The sequence below is a fragment of the Corythoichthys intestinalis genome, chromosome 14, assembly GCF_030265065.1.
Source record: "Corythoichthys intestinalis isolate RoL2023-P3 chromosome 14, ASM3026506v1, whole genome shotgun sequence".
Classification (NCBI taxonomy): domain Eukaryota; kingdom Metazoa; phylum Chordata; class Actinopteri; order Syngnathiformes; family Syngnathidae; genus Corythoichthys; species Corythoichthys intestinalis.
In genome coordinates this window covers 44,909,386-44,925,655 of record NC_080408.1, presented here as the reverse complement: position 1 = coordinate 44,925,655, position 16,270 = coordinate 44,909,386, and the positions used below count along the sequence as shown (strand labels likewise).

General features: G+C 36.8%; 1 protein-coding gene across 3 annotated transcripts in view; it reads left to right on the top strand.

The window, feature by feature from the left end:
* tnr (tenascin R (restrictin, janusin)) overlaps nt 1-16,270 on the top strand; it is a 404,554-nt gene that overhangs the window by 294,894 nt on the left and 93,390 nt on the right. For 2 of the 3 annotated variants that reach the window (XM_057857035.1, XM_057857034.1), the window contains exons 18-22: nt 2,100-2,233; nt 2,345-2,474; nt 6,542-6,808; nt 13,494-13,613; nt 13,822-13,965. In XM_057857035.1, coding sequence (XP_057713018.1) covers nt 2,100-2,233; nt 2,345-2,474; nt 6,542-6,808; nt 13,494-13,613; nt 13,822-13,965 — 795 coding nt within the window. The remainder of the gene's footprint in view (nt 1-2,099; nt 2,234-2,344; nt 2,475-6,541; nt 6,809-13,493; nt 13,614-13,821; nt 13,966-16,270) is intronic. The other variant, XM_057857036.1, reaches the window with a different exon arrangement.

Genomic DNA, 16,270 nt, shown 5'->3' with positions numbered 1-16,270 from the left:
ACAAGTTGCCAAGCTTTGTTTACATCATATTCGTGTTGCACATTTATGCCGTGAGGTTATGTGTTCGTTTAGCATCTTTGGGATGTGTTGTATGTCCAATTGAGTGTAAAGTGCTTCATTGCCGCCACGTTTTGTGTCCAAATTGACCGCATATGTGCACGGCGTGCTTGCTGGTTGAGCGCGCGCGTCCGCGCCCACCTCCACCTTTGTGTGTATTGCACTGTGCAATTCATATGTGTTTTGCTAATTATTGTGTAGTTATTTTGCATTGTTTTACATTGGCACTGATATGCTGTTAACCCTAATCCCAAACTCAGGATTTTTGACATTAGGCTTTTTCGTCGAGTTGGGGGGGAGGGGGGTGGTTAATAAATCGGTAGCGTTAATTTCAACAAATTCCATGCACAATTGCACATGCAGTTTGTCAGTTATTTGTTAGTTTCAGAGCTCTGGAGGGGCTAAATTAACGCGAGTCAATGGTGGTTGAAATCTCCTCCATCGACTAATTAAACCTCGCTAACTCGAAAATTAATCCTTCTATGAAAAATTCTAAACATCCCCTTTAAATTTAATTATCGGAAAGTCAATTACATCGATGACATTTTTCTTTTGTCATTCATATGTTGAGGCGACAAAGGGAGAAACATTGGTAAAAAGTAACTGATAAATTACTTTTGAAGTAACTTAGTTACTTTGATAATGAAGTAATCCATAAAGTAACTAGATTACTTTTTTGAGGCGTAATCAGTAAACAGTAATTAGATTGCTTTTTCAAGTGACAACACTGGTAATACCACACCCAAAGGGAGTGCACAACAATGACAACAGCAGTGTGACATAAATATAGTAGAAGTGAAGTGAAGTGGTTGTACTACATCAAGCTATTTGCCCAAAATGGCGCTTTCATTTAAAATGCCCCACTTTACGTTGGTTACATGAGACTTTTTTTCTGCATCACATTATGAAAGACATTTCCATCCTGGTACTGAAGGCACAACTTAAAAAATAAAAATAAATACATAAATAAATACCTTTCTGGACTTTTTTAATGGCAAATCTAAACAATTTAATTAGGCTATAAATTAAATATAACCAACTTCCTGTTTCATTTTCAGCATGGGTTCTTGAGATTTTGAGTTTTGTGTTATGATGATTTTGTATTGATTCGTGTAACTAGTTTGAGACACACAAAGAATAATTGGTTAATGGTTGACATGTAACGGTCATATATGTTCAATGCACGTTCATAAGCTTCGACATTGTCAAATTTGTTTCTTGGGCATTTTATTTTGTGACCACTTCCTTTTTTCTGAATAAAAAAAATAAAGTTAACTCTGAAGTACTCCAGTTGTATTCACTCGAAAGGCTAAATGTGTTTTTCAATGCTGTGCTTCAGTTATCGCGATGAAAGACTTCATTCTGTTTTGAGGATCCGCTTTGAGCACTTTTATTAATTCTATTTAAGTCCTCCAAAACACAACAAAGTCAACATTTTTTTTTCTTAATCTCTAGAGGTATGAGTAAATAAAAGCTAAGGATTGGCAATGCAATCATCAACTTCTGCAGTTTGAATACAAATTGCATTTATATAGCTAAATATTTAATTTTGTGGCCCCTACAAACCTCCTCCAATAATGATTTACTGACCATAGGGCTCAAAAAGATGAAGAGAACATTTGTATTGATGCAGGTTTATCAACAAAATAGAAAGTGCATCATTCTGCATCCTCTCATGTCAAGAAAAGAATTATTGACCTGTAACATTGATGCATGCACCCCCGGCTGCAACTCCTTTTCATCACATTTTTGATCCTATGGATTGGAAAGACGTCTTGGTCGGAATGTGCATCGAATGATGTGGAAGAGCTTTTTGTAATTTCAGCGTGGATTTACTTTATGTCATGCCTGGATGAACAGTCATTTTTTTCTCACAGGAAATCCAAATCTTTTTTTGGTTTGGTTTTATCACTAATAAAAAAAAAAAAAAAGATGTTGCAGAAACAGCTAAAGAAAAGGCAAAACCCCCCCGAGATTCTCGGATGATTCTCTGAATCAAATGAAATATAGCAATATTTGTCTTTGCCTCTCTATTGCGTCAGGTCTGGATGTGCCTATGGATCTAACCGTAACAGCATCTACAGACAACACCATCACCCTGGTGTGGGGCACAGTCCAAGGCCCCATTGACTTCTATAAGGTCACCTTCACATCTTCCTCAGGCGTGACTACTGAGGTGAATAAGAATGAAAAACATAAATATTCATTAGGAATGCACCTTTGCATAAACATGAATATATACTGTGCGTGTTCTAATTATTTGACTCCAGTTTTCATTGTGTTTCAGTTGACTGTGCCTAGAGATGAAACCACCACCACTCTGACAGACCTAGAGCCCGGAACTGAATACACTATCACAGTGGCAGCAAAGAGAGGGAGACAGCAGAGCAATGCAGCTTCCATCGATGCATTTACAGGTAGATGTAAAGTGTAATTTAAAGCAAGGTATGTGTATTTGTACCCAAGCATATTTTTTAAAAGCAAGTCACAGTTAATATTGTCATCATAAATTTCCCAAAATATGGTGAAGAAATATGGTGAAATAATGATTCTAGACACGCTAATCAGTTATTAGGAAGTAGCGAGTAAACCACTACAGGTGTAGTCTCCGGGTTACGAACGAGTTCCGTTCCTACAATAGCGACGTAACCCGAATTTCCTCGCAAGTCAGAATTAACACGAAAAGTGCCCCTAAATACCCCTTAAATCTCAATATAATTATCCAAAAACATTTTTCAACGTTATTGTACTATCCTCGTCAAGGCGTTGGAGCTAAGTCCTAGCTAACATGCGAGCTAAGCTCCGGAATGATGATGTCAGACGTCTGTATGGTTTGCCCACTTTATTCAGCTGCTCATGACATCAAAACTTGCAGATTGAAACTAAAATAAAAATTAAATCAGTTTCATCTTCAATAACAGTAATTCAAAGGCAGGAATTTATTGTATATTTTTTAACTAGCTGCTGATACAGCAATAACAATCCACACAAACGATTAGCATCAGTTAGCGTCCGCACATAATCAGAAACAGTCACATAAATTTGCCCCAAGTATTCGACCACAATTGAAAGCGCACAGTAAACAGTATAAAATGTTGTGTATGCAGATGTTGCCTCTGCAGATGCTTCACAAGCAACAAATGTGCGCGCAGGCTTGCAGCTGTAATCTTTCCCCTCTCTCACTCGGCTGCCCGACTTCTTTGTGTGTACACGCTCTCTTACTCGAGTGCGGAATTACTATGTGCTCTACGCTTCCTGTGCCAAAATAAAAGCACACATCACAAAAAAAAAGTCAACATTGTTAAAAAAGAAAAATGACAGGAGACATCGTAAAGTTGAAATCAATAAAGTTGGGTACATCGTAACCCGGGGACTACCTGTATTTGTGTCTGTTCAACCATCTAAATCAGGGGTCACCAAACTATTCCACATCCGCCCGCAGTGGGTGCTGAATTTCTTTCCAACAAAACAGGACGACACCTTTGCACCAATCTGCTGTCTTACAAGTGTAATCAGTTGATTGTAGTCAGGTGCTGCTCGTTTTAACAGAAACCTCATTAGTTAAAACGTCTGTGCTCGATTGGTGGGAACAAAAACTAGGACCCACAGTGGTACTTGAGGACTGATTTGGACACCCCTGATCTAAATGATCTGTATCTATAGTTGGAGGGGGCGGGGCTTAAACCAGAAGTGTGTGAGGTGGTTTTGTGCAAAGTTTCATAACCAGTCAAATAAAGAGTATGTAGACGTAAAAAATAAAATAGTAATAAATAACACTGGTGTCAGGCGGAGATTGACGCAACACAAACCAGGTTCAGCTCTACCCAGTAAAATGCAAAAATGTACAGCATTGACTATTTACAAAACAAAACCAAATCCACGAAATAACTTTACAATCCCAACGGAAACCACTGTAAGGCTGGCCCCCCCGTCAGATGCAAATTAATTTAAAATTTAATGTGCTACGTTTGTGCATGTTTGTGCCGTAAAAGGTTTCGTTTGTGCCGCTATTGTTTTTAGGATATTTACAATTCTTTCTATTTTCTATTTTCTTTCTTTAATCTGAGGTCAACCAGCCACCCAACCAGCCCCCCATTTTGATTTGAAAATTGCTAAAAATGGTGTTAATCCTTTATGCTTCCTTTGCACTGTAAACATTTTCATTTGCAGTGCTATTGTGTTTTAGATATGAATTTCAGATGATAACATCACGCAGCCCGCCCATCTACAGCTGAAAGGAAAGGCAATATTGCCATTCGTTTGTGCTCGGTTTGTGTTTGTTTGTGCTGTAAAAATGTTAATTTGTACTGCTATTGTTTTATAGATATTGAGATATTAATTTCAAGTGATGACGTCAATCGCAGCCCCTCCATAACGGTTGACCTAGCCTACCAACTACTATATCCGTAACAGTGGGGTGTCCCAACAACTAGCGCAAACGAATGCCCCCCCTTTAGGTCCATTTTGCAATAAATAGGGGGCTGAGAGTCACGTCATCACTCGAAACTCATATCTCAAGGTACGGGAGTTTGATACGAAAAAGCTGAGAGTGATTTCATCACTCGAAATTAATATCTCAATATCTATAAAACAATAGCAGCACCAACGAAATTTTTCAGAACAAACGTAGCATAAACAAATGGCACCATTTTGGGTCCATTTTGCAATAAATGGGGGGCTTTGTGACGTCATCACTCAAAATTAATATCTCAAAAATGATAGCACAAATGAACATTTTAACAGCAACAACCAGCATAAACTATTGACACCATTTTTAATCAAAATGGGGAGGGGGGTTGACCTAAGACTGACCTATAAAAGAATTGTAAATATCTTAAAAACAATAGAAATACAAACAAATCGTTTTACAGCACAAACGTAGCACAAACGACAAACACATTTTTTATATAAATTTGCCCTGGCCCATCCCTATCAATAATAGTGTCATTGTGTTTTTTTTTTTTTTTTTTTTTTTTTTTTTTTTTTTTTTTTTTTTTTTTTTTATGTGTAGTTCGCCGACAGATCTGGCTTTAGATTGAGTCTCACTGGTTATTAGTTAAATTGATTATTCCACAATGCATTATTAATCAGATTGGCTTTGACAACTGATGGAACATAAAACTGTTTTTGCAAAGAAAATGGGTTTCGTTCTTTTGTGTGTGTGACCGGAAAGCAAAAAAAAAAACTCTGATAAATGTTCTAGGGCAGATTCTACAATCTGTTTTTTGCTAATAGGAAAGCTAGATAAAAATGCTCAAATTCAGCCGTTCACCATTCTTGAGTTTCCGTCAACCTAACCATCCAGCACAAGTTTGTTAGATTTAAGGAATCCAGCAGAGACCGGTTGTGAATTTAATCAACGAAGGTTGAGTCACTTTTTAAAAATAACCTTTATAACTTTAGTTCAAAGACACTATTAGTAGATCCAAAAAATTGGAGCTTGCTAATGAGCTCAGTTCACATAGCACCTTTTTGTGATTCGGGCTCTTCATCTTAGTCTATGCATGTTGATTTCTTCAGTCACATAGTCATTCCCTCATTTTCTGTCTTGTTTTTTTCTGGGACTTTTATTCACACAGTCAATCATATCCCTTCTTTCTGATGAATTATCTGTCCATCTTCACCAGCAGTGATTTTGCAGTTCCAAAAGTAGCCCGATGTGACTGTTCAACATTAAAACTTAACGCTTGCCTTTTCCTCACATCATCCCTGTCTTGATCTATTCATCTACACTATGGCAGTTGTAGTTATCATCATCATCGTCTTCAACATCATCATACTAGTACTGAATGACTTCATATTGTGTCTTCTGCAAATAATACCGCTCTAACCATTTGGCATGGGGAGCGATGACAGGATGATAAGATGGAACATCAGGGGATGAAAAAGTTAATTAGATGTCATCTTTTCGTCGACTTCAAAAGTAACATCTAATTATCTGTACTCAGGAGAGCTCATCTTAAACGAAAACATGGAAAATTCACTCGAAATGCAACTTCAAAAGCCTGATTTTTAAGCTTGATCAAGCATAAATAGCTGTCAGATGCACAACTATATAACCTTCAATTTCACTCTACAGTAAATATAATGTGTGCTGACTGAAAGCAGTTGAAAATCTATCCATCTAACGTTTTTCATCATGTTCATTCACTTCATCATTAGCTGTCTAAGTCATACGGTTTGACAGCAACATCTGCTTTTCCATTTTCTTTTCATGATCAATCCTATCACAACTTCATCTTTATGGCACATAATCCAATTAGCCTCTGCTCTTCATGAGCGATTAAATCATCACATCCTCGTGACTTTCTGGTCTGCCAGATCAAGATCTTACCCAAGGCCAATTTTGCCAGCAACATCCCTCCATCCATCACCACCAAGGCTTCCTTCTCCATTTCCATCTTTGACAACATCTTTATTTATTTCTCCGCTTTTCCCTGCTCTCAGCGGACTTATTTTTGACGTTTAATCCATATAATTCCAGGGATCCGGCCGGTTTCCCACCTCTACTTGTCCGAGGTGACTTCAGACTCGGTGCTGGTGGCGTGGAGCTCGCCAGCACCGCCCGCTGACATCTTCATCCTCAGCTACAGCTCTGCTGATGGCACTGACACCTCTAAGGTGACCCTGGATGGCTCCAAAACGAGGTCACTGGTGCAAGGGCTGCTTCCCTCCACTCAGTACACCATCAGCCTAATCACAATACAGGGGGAAGTCACCTCTGAGCCTATTACAGCATCACTCACAACAGGTTAGCAGCCTTATTGGATGGAAAAGTCTATTAAAAGAATACGTTGTACTTTATTGAACTTATGCACCGCAACATTGTGTCTACCACATCAATGCTACCTATCGATTTAATATAGCCTAAAACCGCTAGTGAAAACTAAACCTTTCAGAAATACGCTGAACTCCGTTTAAATCCCGGGATTTGAAGGGGTAGGCCATATGTTTGAAAGCAATTTCTCGGATTGACTGACATGGAGATGACACGGACATTTAGCTGGTCGCGTCCTAGAGTATCTTAGAGCTGAGGAAAAGCGAGACCATCATCCATCTTTGGAAATATGTGGTTTATTTTGTTATCGATGCCAACAAAAAATTACATAATGTCCGGGATATAAAATCCCGCCCTCCCCTCCATGTCTGAAACCATGACACAGGTAAATCCTGCGTCACTTTACATGGGAATTTACCGGGATATAAGGCCATGTCTACACATAACAGGGTATGTGGCAAAAAGAAAAACTTTTTCTACAGTTTGGCCTATCATCCACACACACATGCACATTTAAGCGAGGGTTCTTAAAAACTTAATCCAAAGTGAAGATGTGCGAATTCTGCGTTTGTAGCGCCATTATGTGGACAATGATCACCGAAGATTTAACTGTGGAAATGTCAATGACTGTGACAAACTGTGTTCCCATGTCACACATGAGACCAATGTTTACATTTGGAGTAAATTAGGCAGGTGCTTTTTGCTTCTATTTATTCACAAACTCTTGCAGTGCTTCATATTGAAGAACACATGTGAAGAATGGGGTATTAAGGACAATTATTCTTCGCGCAATGTTCTGAATGTACTTAAAAATGAATAAATGCGGTTGGCTATGGAAGCTTTTGTAGATGTAATTATTTTTTCCAGACGTATTATGGCAGGATCCTCGGTTTTAAAAAGAAAAAAAAACCTGCTAGGGCTAGACATGGCCTCAGTCTGAAAGGGGCTCTAGAGTTGTCCCGATGGCATATCTATGCACCTGAGTCCGAGTCACCTTTTTATTTATTTTTTTTAAAACCTGTTCTGTTGAATGAAAAAGGTAAAGTCCGAGTCACCTTGATTTTGAGAATCTGTTGATACCGAAAAAAGTATTTTATTTTGTTTTTTTTAATTCAAACAAAACCAAAGTTCTGCACGTTACAATACTGTATTGTATAGTTTTGTTTGTTTTTGCAATTGTCCATATCTCTTCAGAAAAAACATAGACCATGGGTTGGCAACTTGTGGCTCTGGGGCTACACATGGCTCTTCCAACAATCTCATCGGCTCAGTTTTATATTAAATAGATGAACATTTAATTACATTTTATTCTGGCACCTGCGGGACTTAACCCTCCTGTTACCCAAGTTTTGTTGGGTCGGTTTGACCTAAGGAATGTGCAACTGTTAAAAAATTATTTGAAAAATTAAGCTCAGGATCATTGGCTGCTACTGATGGCGATAGATGTCCGATCCATTTTTGACTTCCCAGTCAAAATGGCCGTCTATGACAATGAGAGTTAAACGCATCAGTAACTGAATTGTTAAAACCAATTGAATCGTAAACATGTACCACGAACCTTCATTAAGCCAAGCAGAACACGTTTAATACCCAAAAATACCATTTAAAAAAATAGATGGGTCACTTTGACCTCTATGAGTAAATATCGTGATATAAAATAACTCCACTAATAATTTCACTGCAAAATATGTGTTAAAATGTTCCATAAATAAAACTAAGACTATTTAAAATAGGGGAAAACAGGTCAGTAAACATCCAAATAAAAATTTGAAAGAAAACATCACAAATAGCAATTTCACTTTAAAAGATGTGTTAAAATTTAAAATGGGTCAATTTCACCATTTCAATTTTTTTTTTGAACAACAAATGTTGAACATGCAAATGTTGAGGCGCAGGCGACGCAGAAGACTGTTGCGGAGGTGGTCTGTCCGACTGTTGATGCCGTACAGAGACTGGCAGTTTACCAATTCTAGCATTTGCTGTATCCTCCAACCAGTCAATGAGCTAGCATAGCAGATGGAACTGTGTTGGAAGCCTTGATGGTAAACACATTATTATAAAAGCACCAAGGCACTCTCAATTAGTGATGATGTATCTAGTGTGTGAACTGTCTGTTGTTGAAAATCAAATGTCAAAACAACTCTTTTGACACCAAACCTGTGTTTTATTCTTCATATACTGGACTGTCTCAGAAAATTAGAATACACAATATTCTAATTTCCTGAGACAGTCCTGTATATATACACAGGACTGTCTCAAAAAATTAGAATATTGTGTATTCTAATTTTCTGAGACAGTCCAGTACTTGAAGTGGAAAATGTAAATAAGTCATAGACTCATAGCAAACATTTGTGCAAAATTAATGATGTAGTGCACCAACAAAAAATACGACATGAAGTGATAAAAAGCTGGCAGTATTTGGCTGACTGTGTCACTGCTTCGTGTAGCCATTCGCTTCCGAACACACGCATACTTGTCTCGGAGGTTCTTCCATTTTTTTATACAATCGCTGACGTCCAGCCCTGTATTTTCAGCATCTCCTTCCACAAATTGCTTGCTATTTGGCAATCTTTATAATGTCTTGACGAGACATTGCAGAGGTTGTCGTACTTGCGGACCTCTTCGATTATACTCTCGTCAGCTTGGTCCATTTTTGCATGTAGCACAACAATGTTTGTAAATAGCAGTGATTTCGCGCTGAACAGAAAACAACAGTCTGAGCAGACCAATCACAGTCTATTTGCGTCACGTCACCATGCGTTGACGTGACGTCCAGTCAAGAATCTGTGGAGGTGCACGTCAGGCTACGGCGGAGGGTTGTAAATCAGGTCTGCCTTGACGGCGTAGGTCTGCCGCAGAAGCATAACTCGGCCTTTAAAGGGACACACTTAACCCAATCACAGTCTTCTTTTATAATTTGAAGAATTTCATTTTCTGACGTGTCATATAACCTATATAAATATAAGCTAGTATTTCCAGCAAATGGCCGTACTATGCTAGTCAATGAAGTGTGAGTATCCCAGAATACCCGCCCGTCCTCGTGATGTTATTAATACTCATAATCACATGCAACTGGGCTCGGATCTATTCTATCAATGAATCACGTAAAACATTATTTTCTTCCTAATCCGAAGTCTAGGAAATTTCCAGTTTGCATTCTTAAATACTTTGAGCAACTGTCTTTCACATGAAGGTCACCTTTACTAGTTATTGTCTTTCCCTTTACCTTTTGTTAGATGTGGTGATTTTTCTACAAATAAGAAAACATCAGTGGAGGCATTTCATTTATAATTAACAGCCTTACTTAGAGCAAATGAATTGTGAAGCACTGCAGACACTTCAGTCAGAGCTTTTTTGTATTCGGATCGACACCTTTCCTGTCTCTCGAGGAAGCTTCATTAAATAATAAACAACAAACGCCATCATGCCAGTTTCACCTTTACCAAAGCAAACATAATTAGTAAGATAACCACGCCCGAACGGGCACAACTTTTCTAAAGAAACTGCTGTTTTCCAGCCAAGTGGAAATTAAATAATTTCAAAGGCAGGAATTATAAATTACCCCTTCTTCTCATGAATACTAGTCATTATTGTTTTGATTTGAAGTGCTGCCCGTGCCGCTGCGTTCCCCGAGCAAGTGCTTTAATCTCCTCCTCATTACCCACATCTCTTAGACTTTCTTCCGTTGGTACTGATAATAGCTAAGTAAGTGCCGTCAGATGAATTGTTTGCACAAATTGTCTCCGCTGTAACCTATTCCACAATATTTCAGTAGTCTCCGTAGACACGTTTAAACAAATTGTCAGCGGGGGAAGAAATCGCCTGTGGATTAGCAGGGAGCACTTTCCATAATGTTAATTATGTTTTGGAATGTGTTTTGATTGGTCTTTGAATATCTTTTCAAGCAGTTGACACTTTTGTTTATTCACAATGTAGTTTAAAGTTCTGTTCCAGAATAACCCGCGATACAGTAGGTGATAAATTTCCAACAGGTATTTTGCTTATTCTTACGTCACCCGCCTTTTGGATATTTTGGGAACATGTTGCTGTAAAATGCCAGAACACTTGCTGCATCAAGTTTTTGTCTGGATACATTTCCTCAAAAACCTCAAAAACACCATAGGTGAACCCTACATATACTGTAGCATTGATAATTGACAAACGGCCATAAAATACTTATACATAGGGGTGAAAGTGGGCCGGAACGGTTCCGGGACGCCGTTCAGGTATAAAATTCAGGGGCAGAACGGTGCTTTGATCCCGAAAATATGACGGCTATTGTCAAACTTCCATGTTAAAAAAAAAAAAAATTGCCAGGCTGCCACACACGCATCTCCAAAACTACTAAGAAAATCTACTAACGTTAGATTTACATACACAAGTTTTTTCTGTTTGTTTTTTGAAAGCTTTATGTGGTCCTAAAACATCATTATTTTTTTGTTTTGTTTTTAAATTAATTTGTATATATGTTCTGTAATTTGCATCATGAATGATAAGGGCGCTGCAAGTCACTCACAGAAGAGGGTGCTGAGGATCTTTTTTTTAGTTTTTCCCATCCAAAAACAGCCATTTTGGTCAAAAATTTTCAGTCACAATCCTGTGCGTTTTCTCCACACAATGGCAGTACACACTCACGCTGGATAGCTTATGTACTACTACTAGGCTACTACAAAGACAGCATTCAATTTAGCCTACAGTGTTGGAGTTTTTGTATTGGAAATAAAAGTATCCTTGTATCATAGTGCAAATCTCCCTAGCTAGACGGCACAATGATACACAAACACATTTGAATACTAAAAGGTCACAGGTCAATTGCTCACAAAAAAACAACCGCGCTCTGCACGGCGGAAGCTCAACAGAAACAACAAATAATAATATGGCTACAATTTCAAGCCTGTCTTACCTATTGAAGACACCAAAGATGGATTTCCTTTCTGGACTTTCCACCTTTCCTCAACTTAACTTTTCTGTTCCAATAGCGCCTTACTTAACATGACCCGGTAGCAAGCAAGGTGTCAGGTGGTTACCATGTTTTCCCCAAAGTTAAGTATGCCATTGTTTCAATGTGATTTATTTGTTTTTTAACAAAAATAATCTACCAAAACATTTTTTTTCACCCCAACACCAGGGAGTGCTGCAGTATCCTCAGCACCCCACTTCCTGTGCCACTGATGAATGATACATTAAGCATGACATGCAGTTCTCATGGTAAAACATGTACAACTAAAGTGAGATTCAACACAATAAGTTTTTTTTTTTTTTTTTTTTTTTTTTTTTTTTTTTTTTTTTTTACTTTAATGAGGTCCAGAAATGCTTGTCTCAAATGTGATACATTCAGCAGTATAGTTATGTGCACTTTGGACTTTTTTTGTTCATTGTTCATGCACCTATGTTAGGCTACTTACTTGTTTCCTTATATTGTAACAAAAAAAAAAGTCAGTGTTTGTTTTAACTTCAAATTATATTCCATTTAACTCTGCATTACGTCATTTGTACTTATTTTTGTTAATGTATGTCACTTTTTTTTTAAATATGTCAATGTTTACATTCAATTTTAATGTACAATACATCCTATATTCTTAAGTAGTTAAAATTGAGATTTTGCATTTAGATGTGAGGAAATAAGGGAAAATGAAAATAAGGAGGTGGAGGTTGGGGTTACTGCATGGTGTTTTTGCTGTTATTTTGCACATCATTGAAAAAATAAAAAATTGAATGAAAATTTTCAGTCTCTCATGTATGCTTTGTTACAGCAAGTGTCTGTAAGTATAATGCAATAGCCTAATGCATGTGTAAAACCTGTTGTCTGTTATTGTTTGTTTTGGTGTAACTGCCAAAAGCAATTTTCTTTGCATTTCTGTGGTTTTAGGAGGTTTGACACAAAAAAAAAATGTATGGCTCTATGGTGACCTTTACATCAGGGAGTTCAGCCAAGAAATTTTAACCCCTTTCACCCCTGCTTATAGCCCACCACATTGTTTAAAATAATGTTGTTTAAAAAAAATATATACTGTTTTAAAGGGCTTGTTTTCAATCTTTTGCTTTCAACAATCATATAAAATTATTTCAATTAAATGTGGAAAAAAAACCTTGAGCATTTATCCAAGTAAATAATAAACAAGGCATGCCTGCTTCTACCTGTTTGTCACAACCACTTAGTTTACTGTAAAACTTCCAAGAAAAGAGAAGCATTGTTTAAAAAAAAAAAAAAAAATCATTTTTCAATGAAACGATAGTTTCATCTAACAATACTCAGCTACCTTAACCACAACATAATGCATAATTCATTAGACAAGCTATCACAATTTAGCGTTGCTGTCACAGTGAATATAAACCTGCAAGTATCCTTTTACTTTCGGCAAAGCATTACAGCAGGCCAGTGTGGTACTACCCTTAAGGCATGCAACTCCAAATTGAGTTTTTCTGCCTCACGCAAAAACATTAAAAAATATTATCACTTAAAAACCTGTGATACAGTGTGGGTGTGAATGAACAATCATATAGAAAGAATTCAGTACATAGTATATTGAACAGCCGCTATAATGACCACCCACAGATGTGACCCATGAAAACAAAAAGTCAGTAACAGAATGAAGTGTTCATTGTCACAGGTAGTGTTTTGTTACTCTTTTTAAACAAACTTTGCATTATCCTGTAGGTATGGATCCACCCAAGCAGATGACTGTGTCCGCCGTGGCTGAGGATATAGTAACTATTTCATGGATCAAACCGCTGGCTCCATTTGAATATTATAAGCTTTCTTACCAGTCAGACAGAGGTATTTAATTTTCCATATTTTTAACATGATTTTCTGGCACGCTATAATAGCATCATCATCCACCAATGTATCTTAATTATAGTTTTAAATTAGAGCCATGAATCTTTTAGTCGTCTTTTGCTGTGATTAAATAGTAAATGCATTTTAAGTTGAACGCGACAAGCTAGGAATGGAGACAAAGCTCAGTTTCTGTGTGTTTTCCCCACAGGTCGAGTAGACAGCGTTGTGATTGACAGTGATGTGACCAACTATACCTTGTCCAGTTTGTTCCCTGCTACCGAGTATGAGATCAGTTTGAACGCTGTCAGGGGGAGCCAGGAGAGCAAATTGGTCAGCGCCTCGGTCTTTACAGGTAAGGAAACAAGCATCATGTGACTTGAAAATAAACTTCAAGTAAAAAAAGTCAAATATTATTTCTTCATGTCTTTCAGTCTCATTTATTCAGAAAACAAATATAATTCAATTTCACATTGCAATTTAATACAGTTACTGTTATCTACAGTATATCCTAAATTGTTGAATAACAAGAGAATCCAAAATAAGATTGAACTTTAGATTAGTACTGAAACGATTAACTCTAGTAATGCGATTTGAATCAAATTTTGCTGCTTCGAGGATCCTTTTAATTTGAATGGCGTTGTAATGGTTTCTTTTCAAAGTCTTTGCATTTAGTCTTATTGATTTGGGTGGATGCACTGCCCTCTAATGGCAACAGTGAATATTACATAACTTATCCAACATGGCAGAATCCAGCTGCTCCCTGTTAAGACCAACATAAGTTAAGTTTTTTGTTTGAGCTAATGTTTTTTATGCATTTTTAATTTACTATATAGGTATATTTAGCAGTTTTTTGTGTGAATGTTTGTTTGAATGATTTGTTAAGAGCATTGTTTAAAAAAAAATTTGCATCTTATAGCATTTAAGCTAGCAGACTTTTGCAATTCATTTAGCCAATTGTTCTTTTGTTGTACTTAGATCCTCATTTATTTTTTTTATATACCGTTTGAGGTTAAGCTCAGGTATTTGAATTTTTTTTTTTAGATGAAAGGGCAAGTCCGTATAGTTTGAAGAAACACTCGGGAATTTTATTTTGTATTCACACTGAATGCTGTTTTGATAGTAAAATCTTACCAAGCCTTTGTTTTACATCTCTTTAAATTTATTCTGCAACACATTAAATGTTCCTAATCAGATTTTTCGAACTAATTGGTTGATATTAATCGATTACTAAAATAATCGATAGCTGCAGCCCACTTCAGATATAAAAGTTGAATTAACCATAGTGTACAATCTGCAGTGGTTGTGTCAGGAATCGTGGGCAATCCAGCACGGAACAAGGTGGGACCCAAATGCAGGAAGGCAAGGCAGGGTGGTGTTAACTCAAAAATGTTTACTCAAACTGACCAAAAAGTTCAAACAAAAGACCGGGTGTCAAAACAATATATTATGAATGAGGAACATAGCAAGGATGGGGGCCAGGGAACACACATCTGACATGGACAATGACGCAACAAGGAAAGACTAAACATAGGGAGGTTATATACACAGAAATTAGGCAATGAGAGAATGAGGACAGGTGGGTGACACAAATTTTGTGGGGGAGAGTTTTAGGATTGACGTCATTTGAATAAGGAATGTGAAGCAGTGTTTGGCAGGTGGCAGTCTATGGAGGACCAGGAGTGCAAAAATTCAGTAAATAAATACACAATTGAATAAGATATTAAATGTGTCATTAAAATGCTTCTATTTCAATATGTATTTATCTACTAGTATTTCACTATTTATTTATTTGTTTCAATTTATATTTGTTTATTTTATTTTTATTTATTTATTTTCCTTTTTATTTATTTGAACATTTATTTATTTCAATTTTTATTTCACCATTTATTCATTTATTTAATTTTTTTATTTATTTATTTCACTTTTTATTTATTTCACTCTTGCACTCTTGTTACCCTTGGCCGCATGAAATAATTTTATCTGACACTTGCTTATCAAACTCGGTGGGTCAAGCGACATGGCTCTGGAGTCAAGCTAGTGCTCTTTCTTTCCCAGCCTAGCAGCGTGGCAGCGATTGCTGAGGTTCTGCATGAGCTTTCTCGGGATTTTCTATCAGACATGTTAGACTTAGTAGAACACGTTGGCGCAGGAAATTCGGATCCTGAGCACGTGGCTTCAAAACATAGCGGTTTATTGTGAGAGAGAGCTAGTGCAGAACCTCAGCAATCGCTGCCATGTTGGCAAGGAAGGAGCACTAGCTTGACACCAGACCCATGTAGCTTGACTAGCTCAACTCAAACCCAGCATAGTTCATGCCCGCTCACAGAGTTTGATGAACCAATGGCATATAAAATTATTTCATGTGGTCTAAGGGGAACGAGAGAGTGAGAATTAAATAAATACATATTGAAACAAATAATTAATGAAATAAATATATAAAAATTGAAATAAATATTGTAATAAATAAATAAATAAAAATGGAAATAAATGTTGAACTAATTAAATATAAATTGAAATAAATAAAAAAATGAATAGATAGAAAATGAAATAAACAATGAAACAAATAAATAAAAATTGAAATAAATAAAAATGGAACTAAATAAATAAATATTGAAATACATGTATAAATATTGAAATCGAAGCATTTTAATGACACA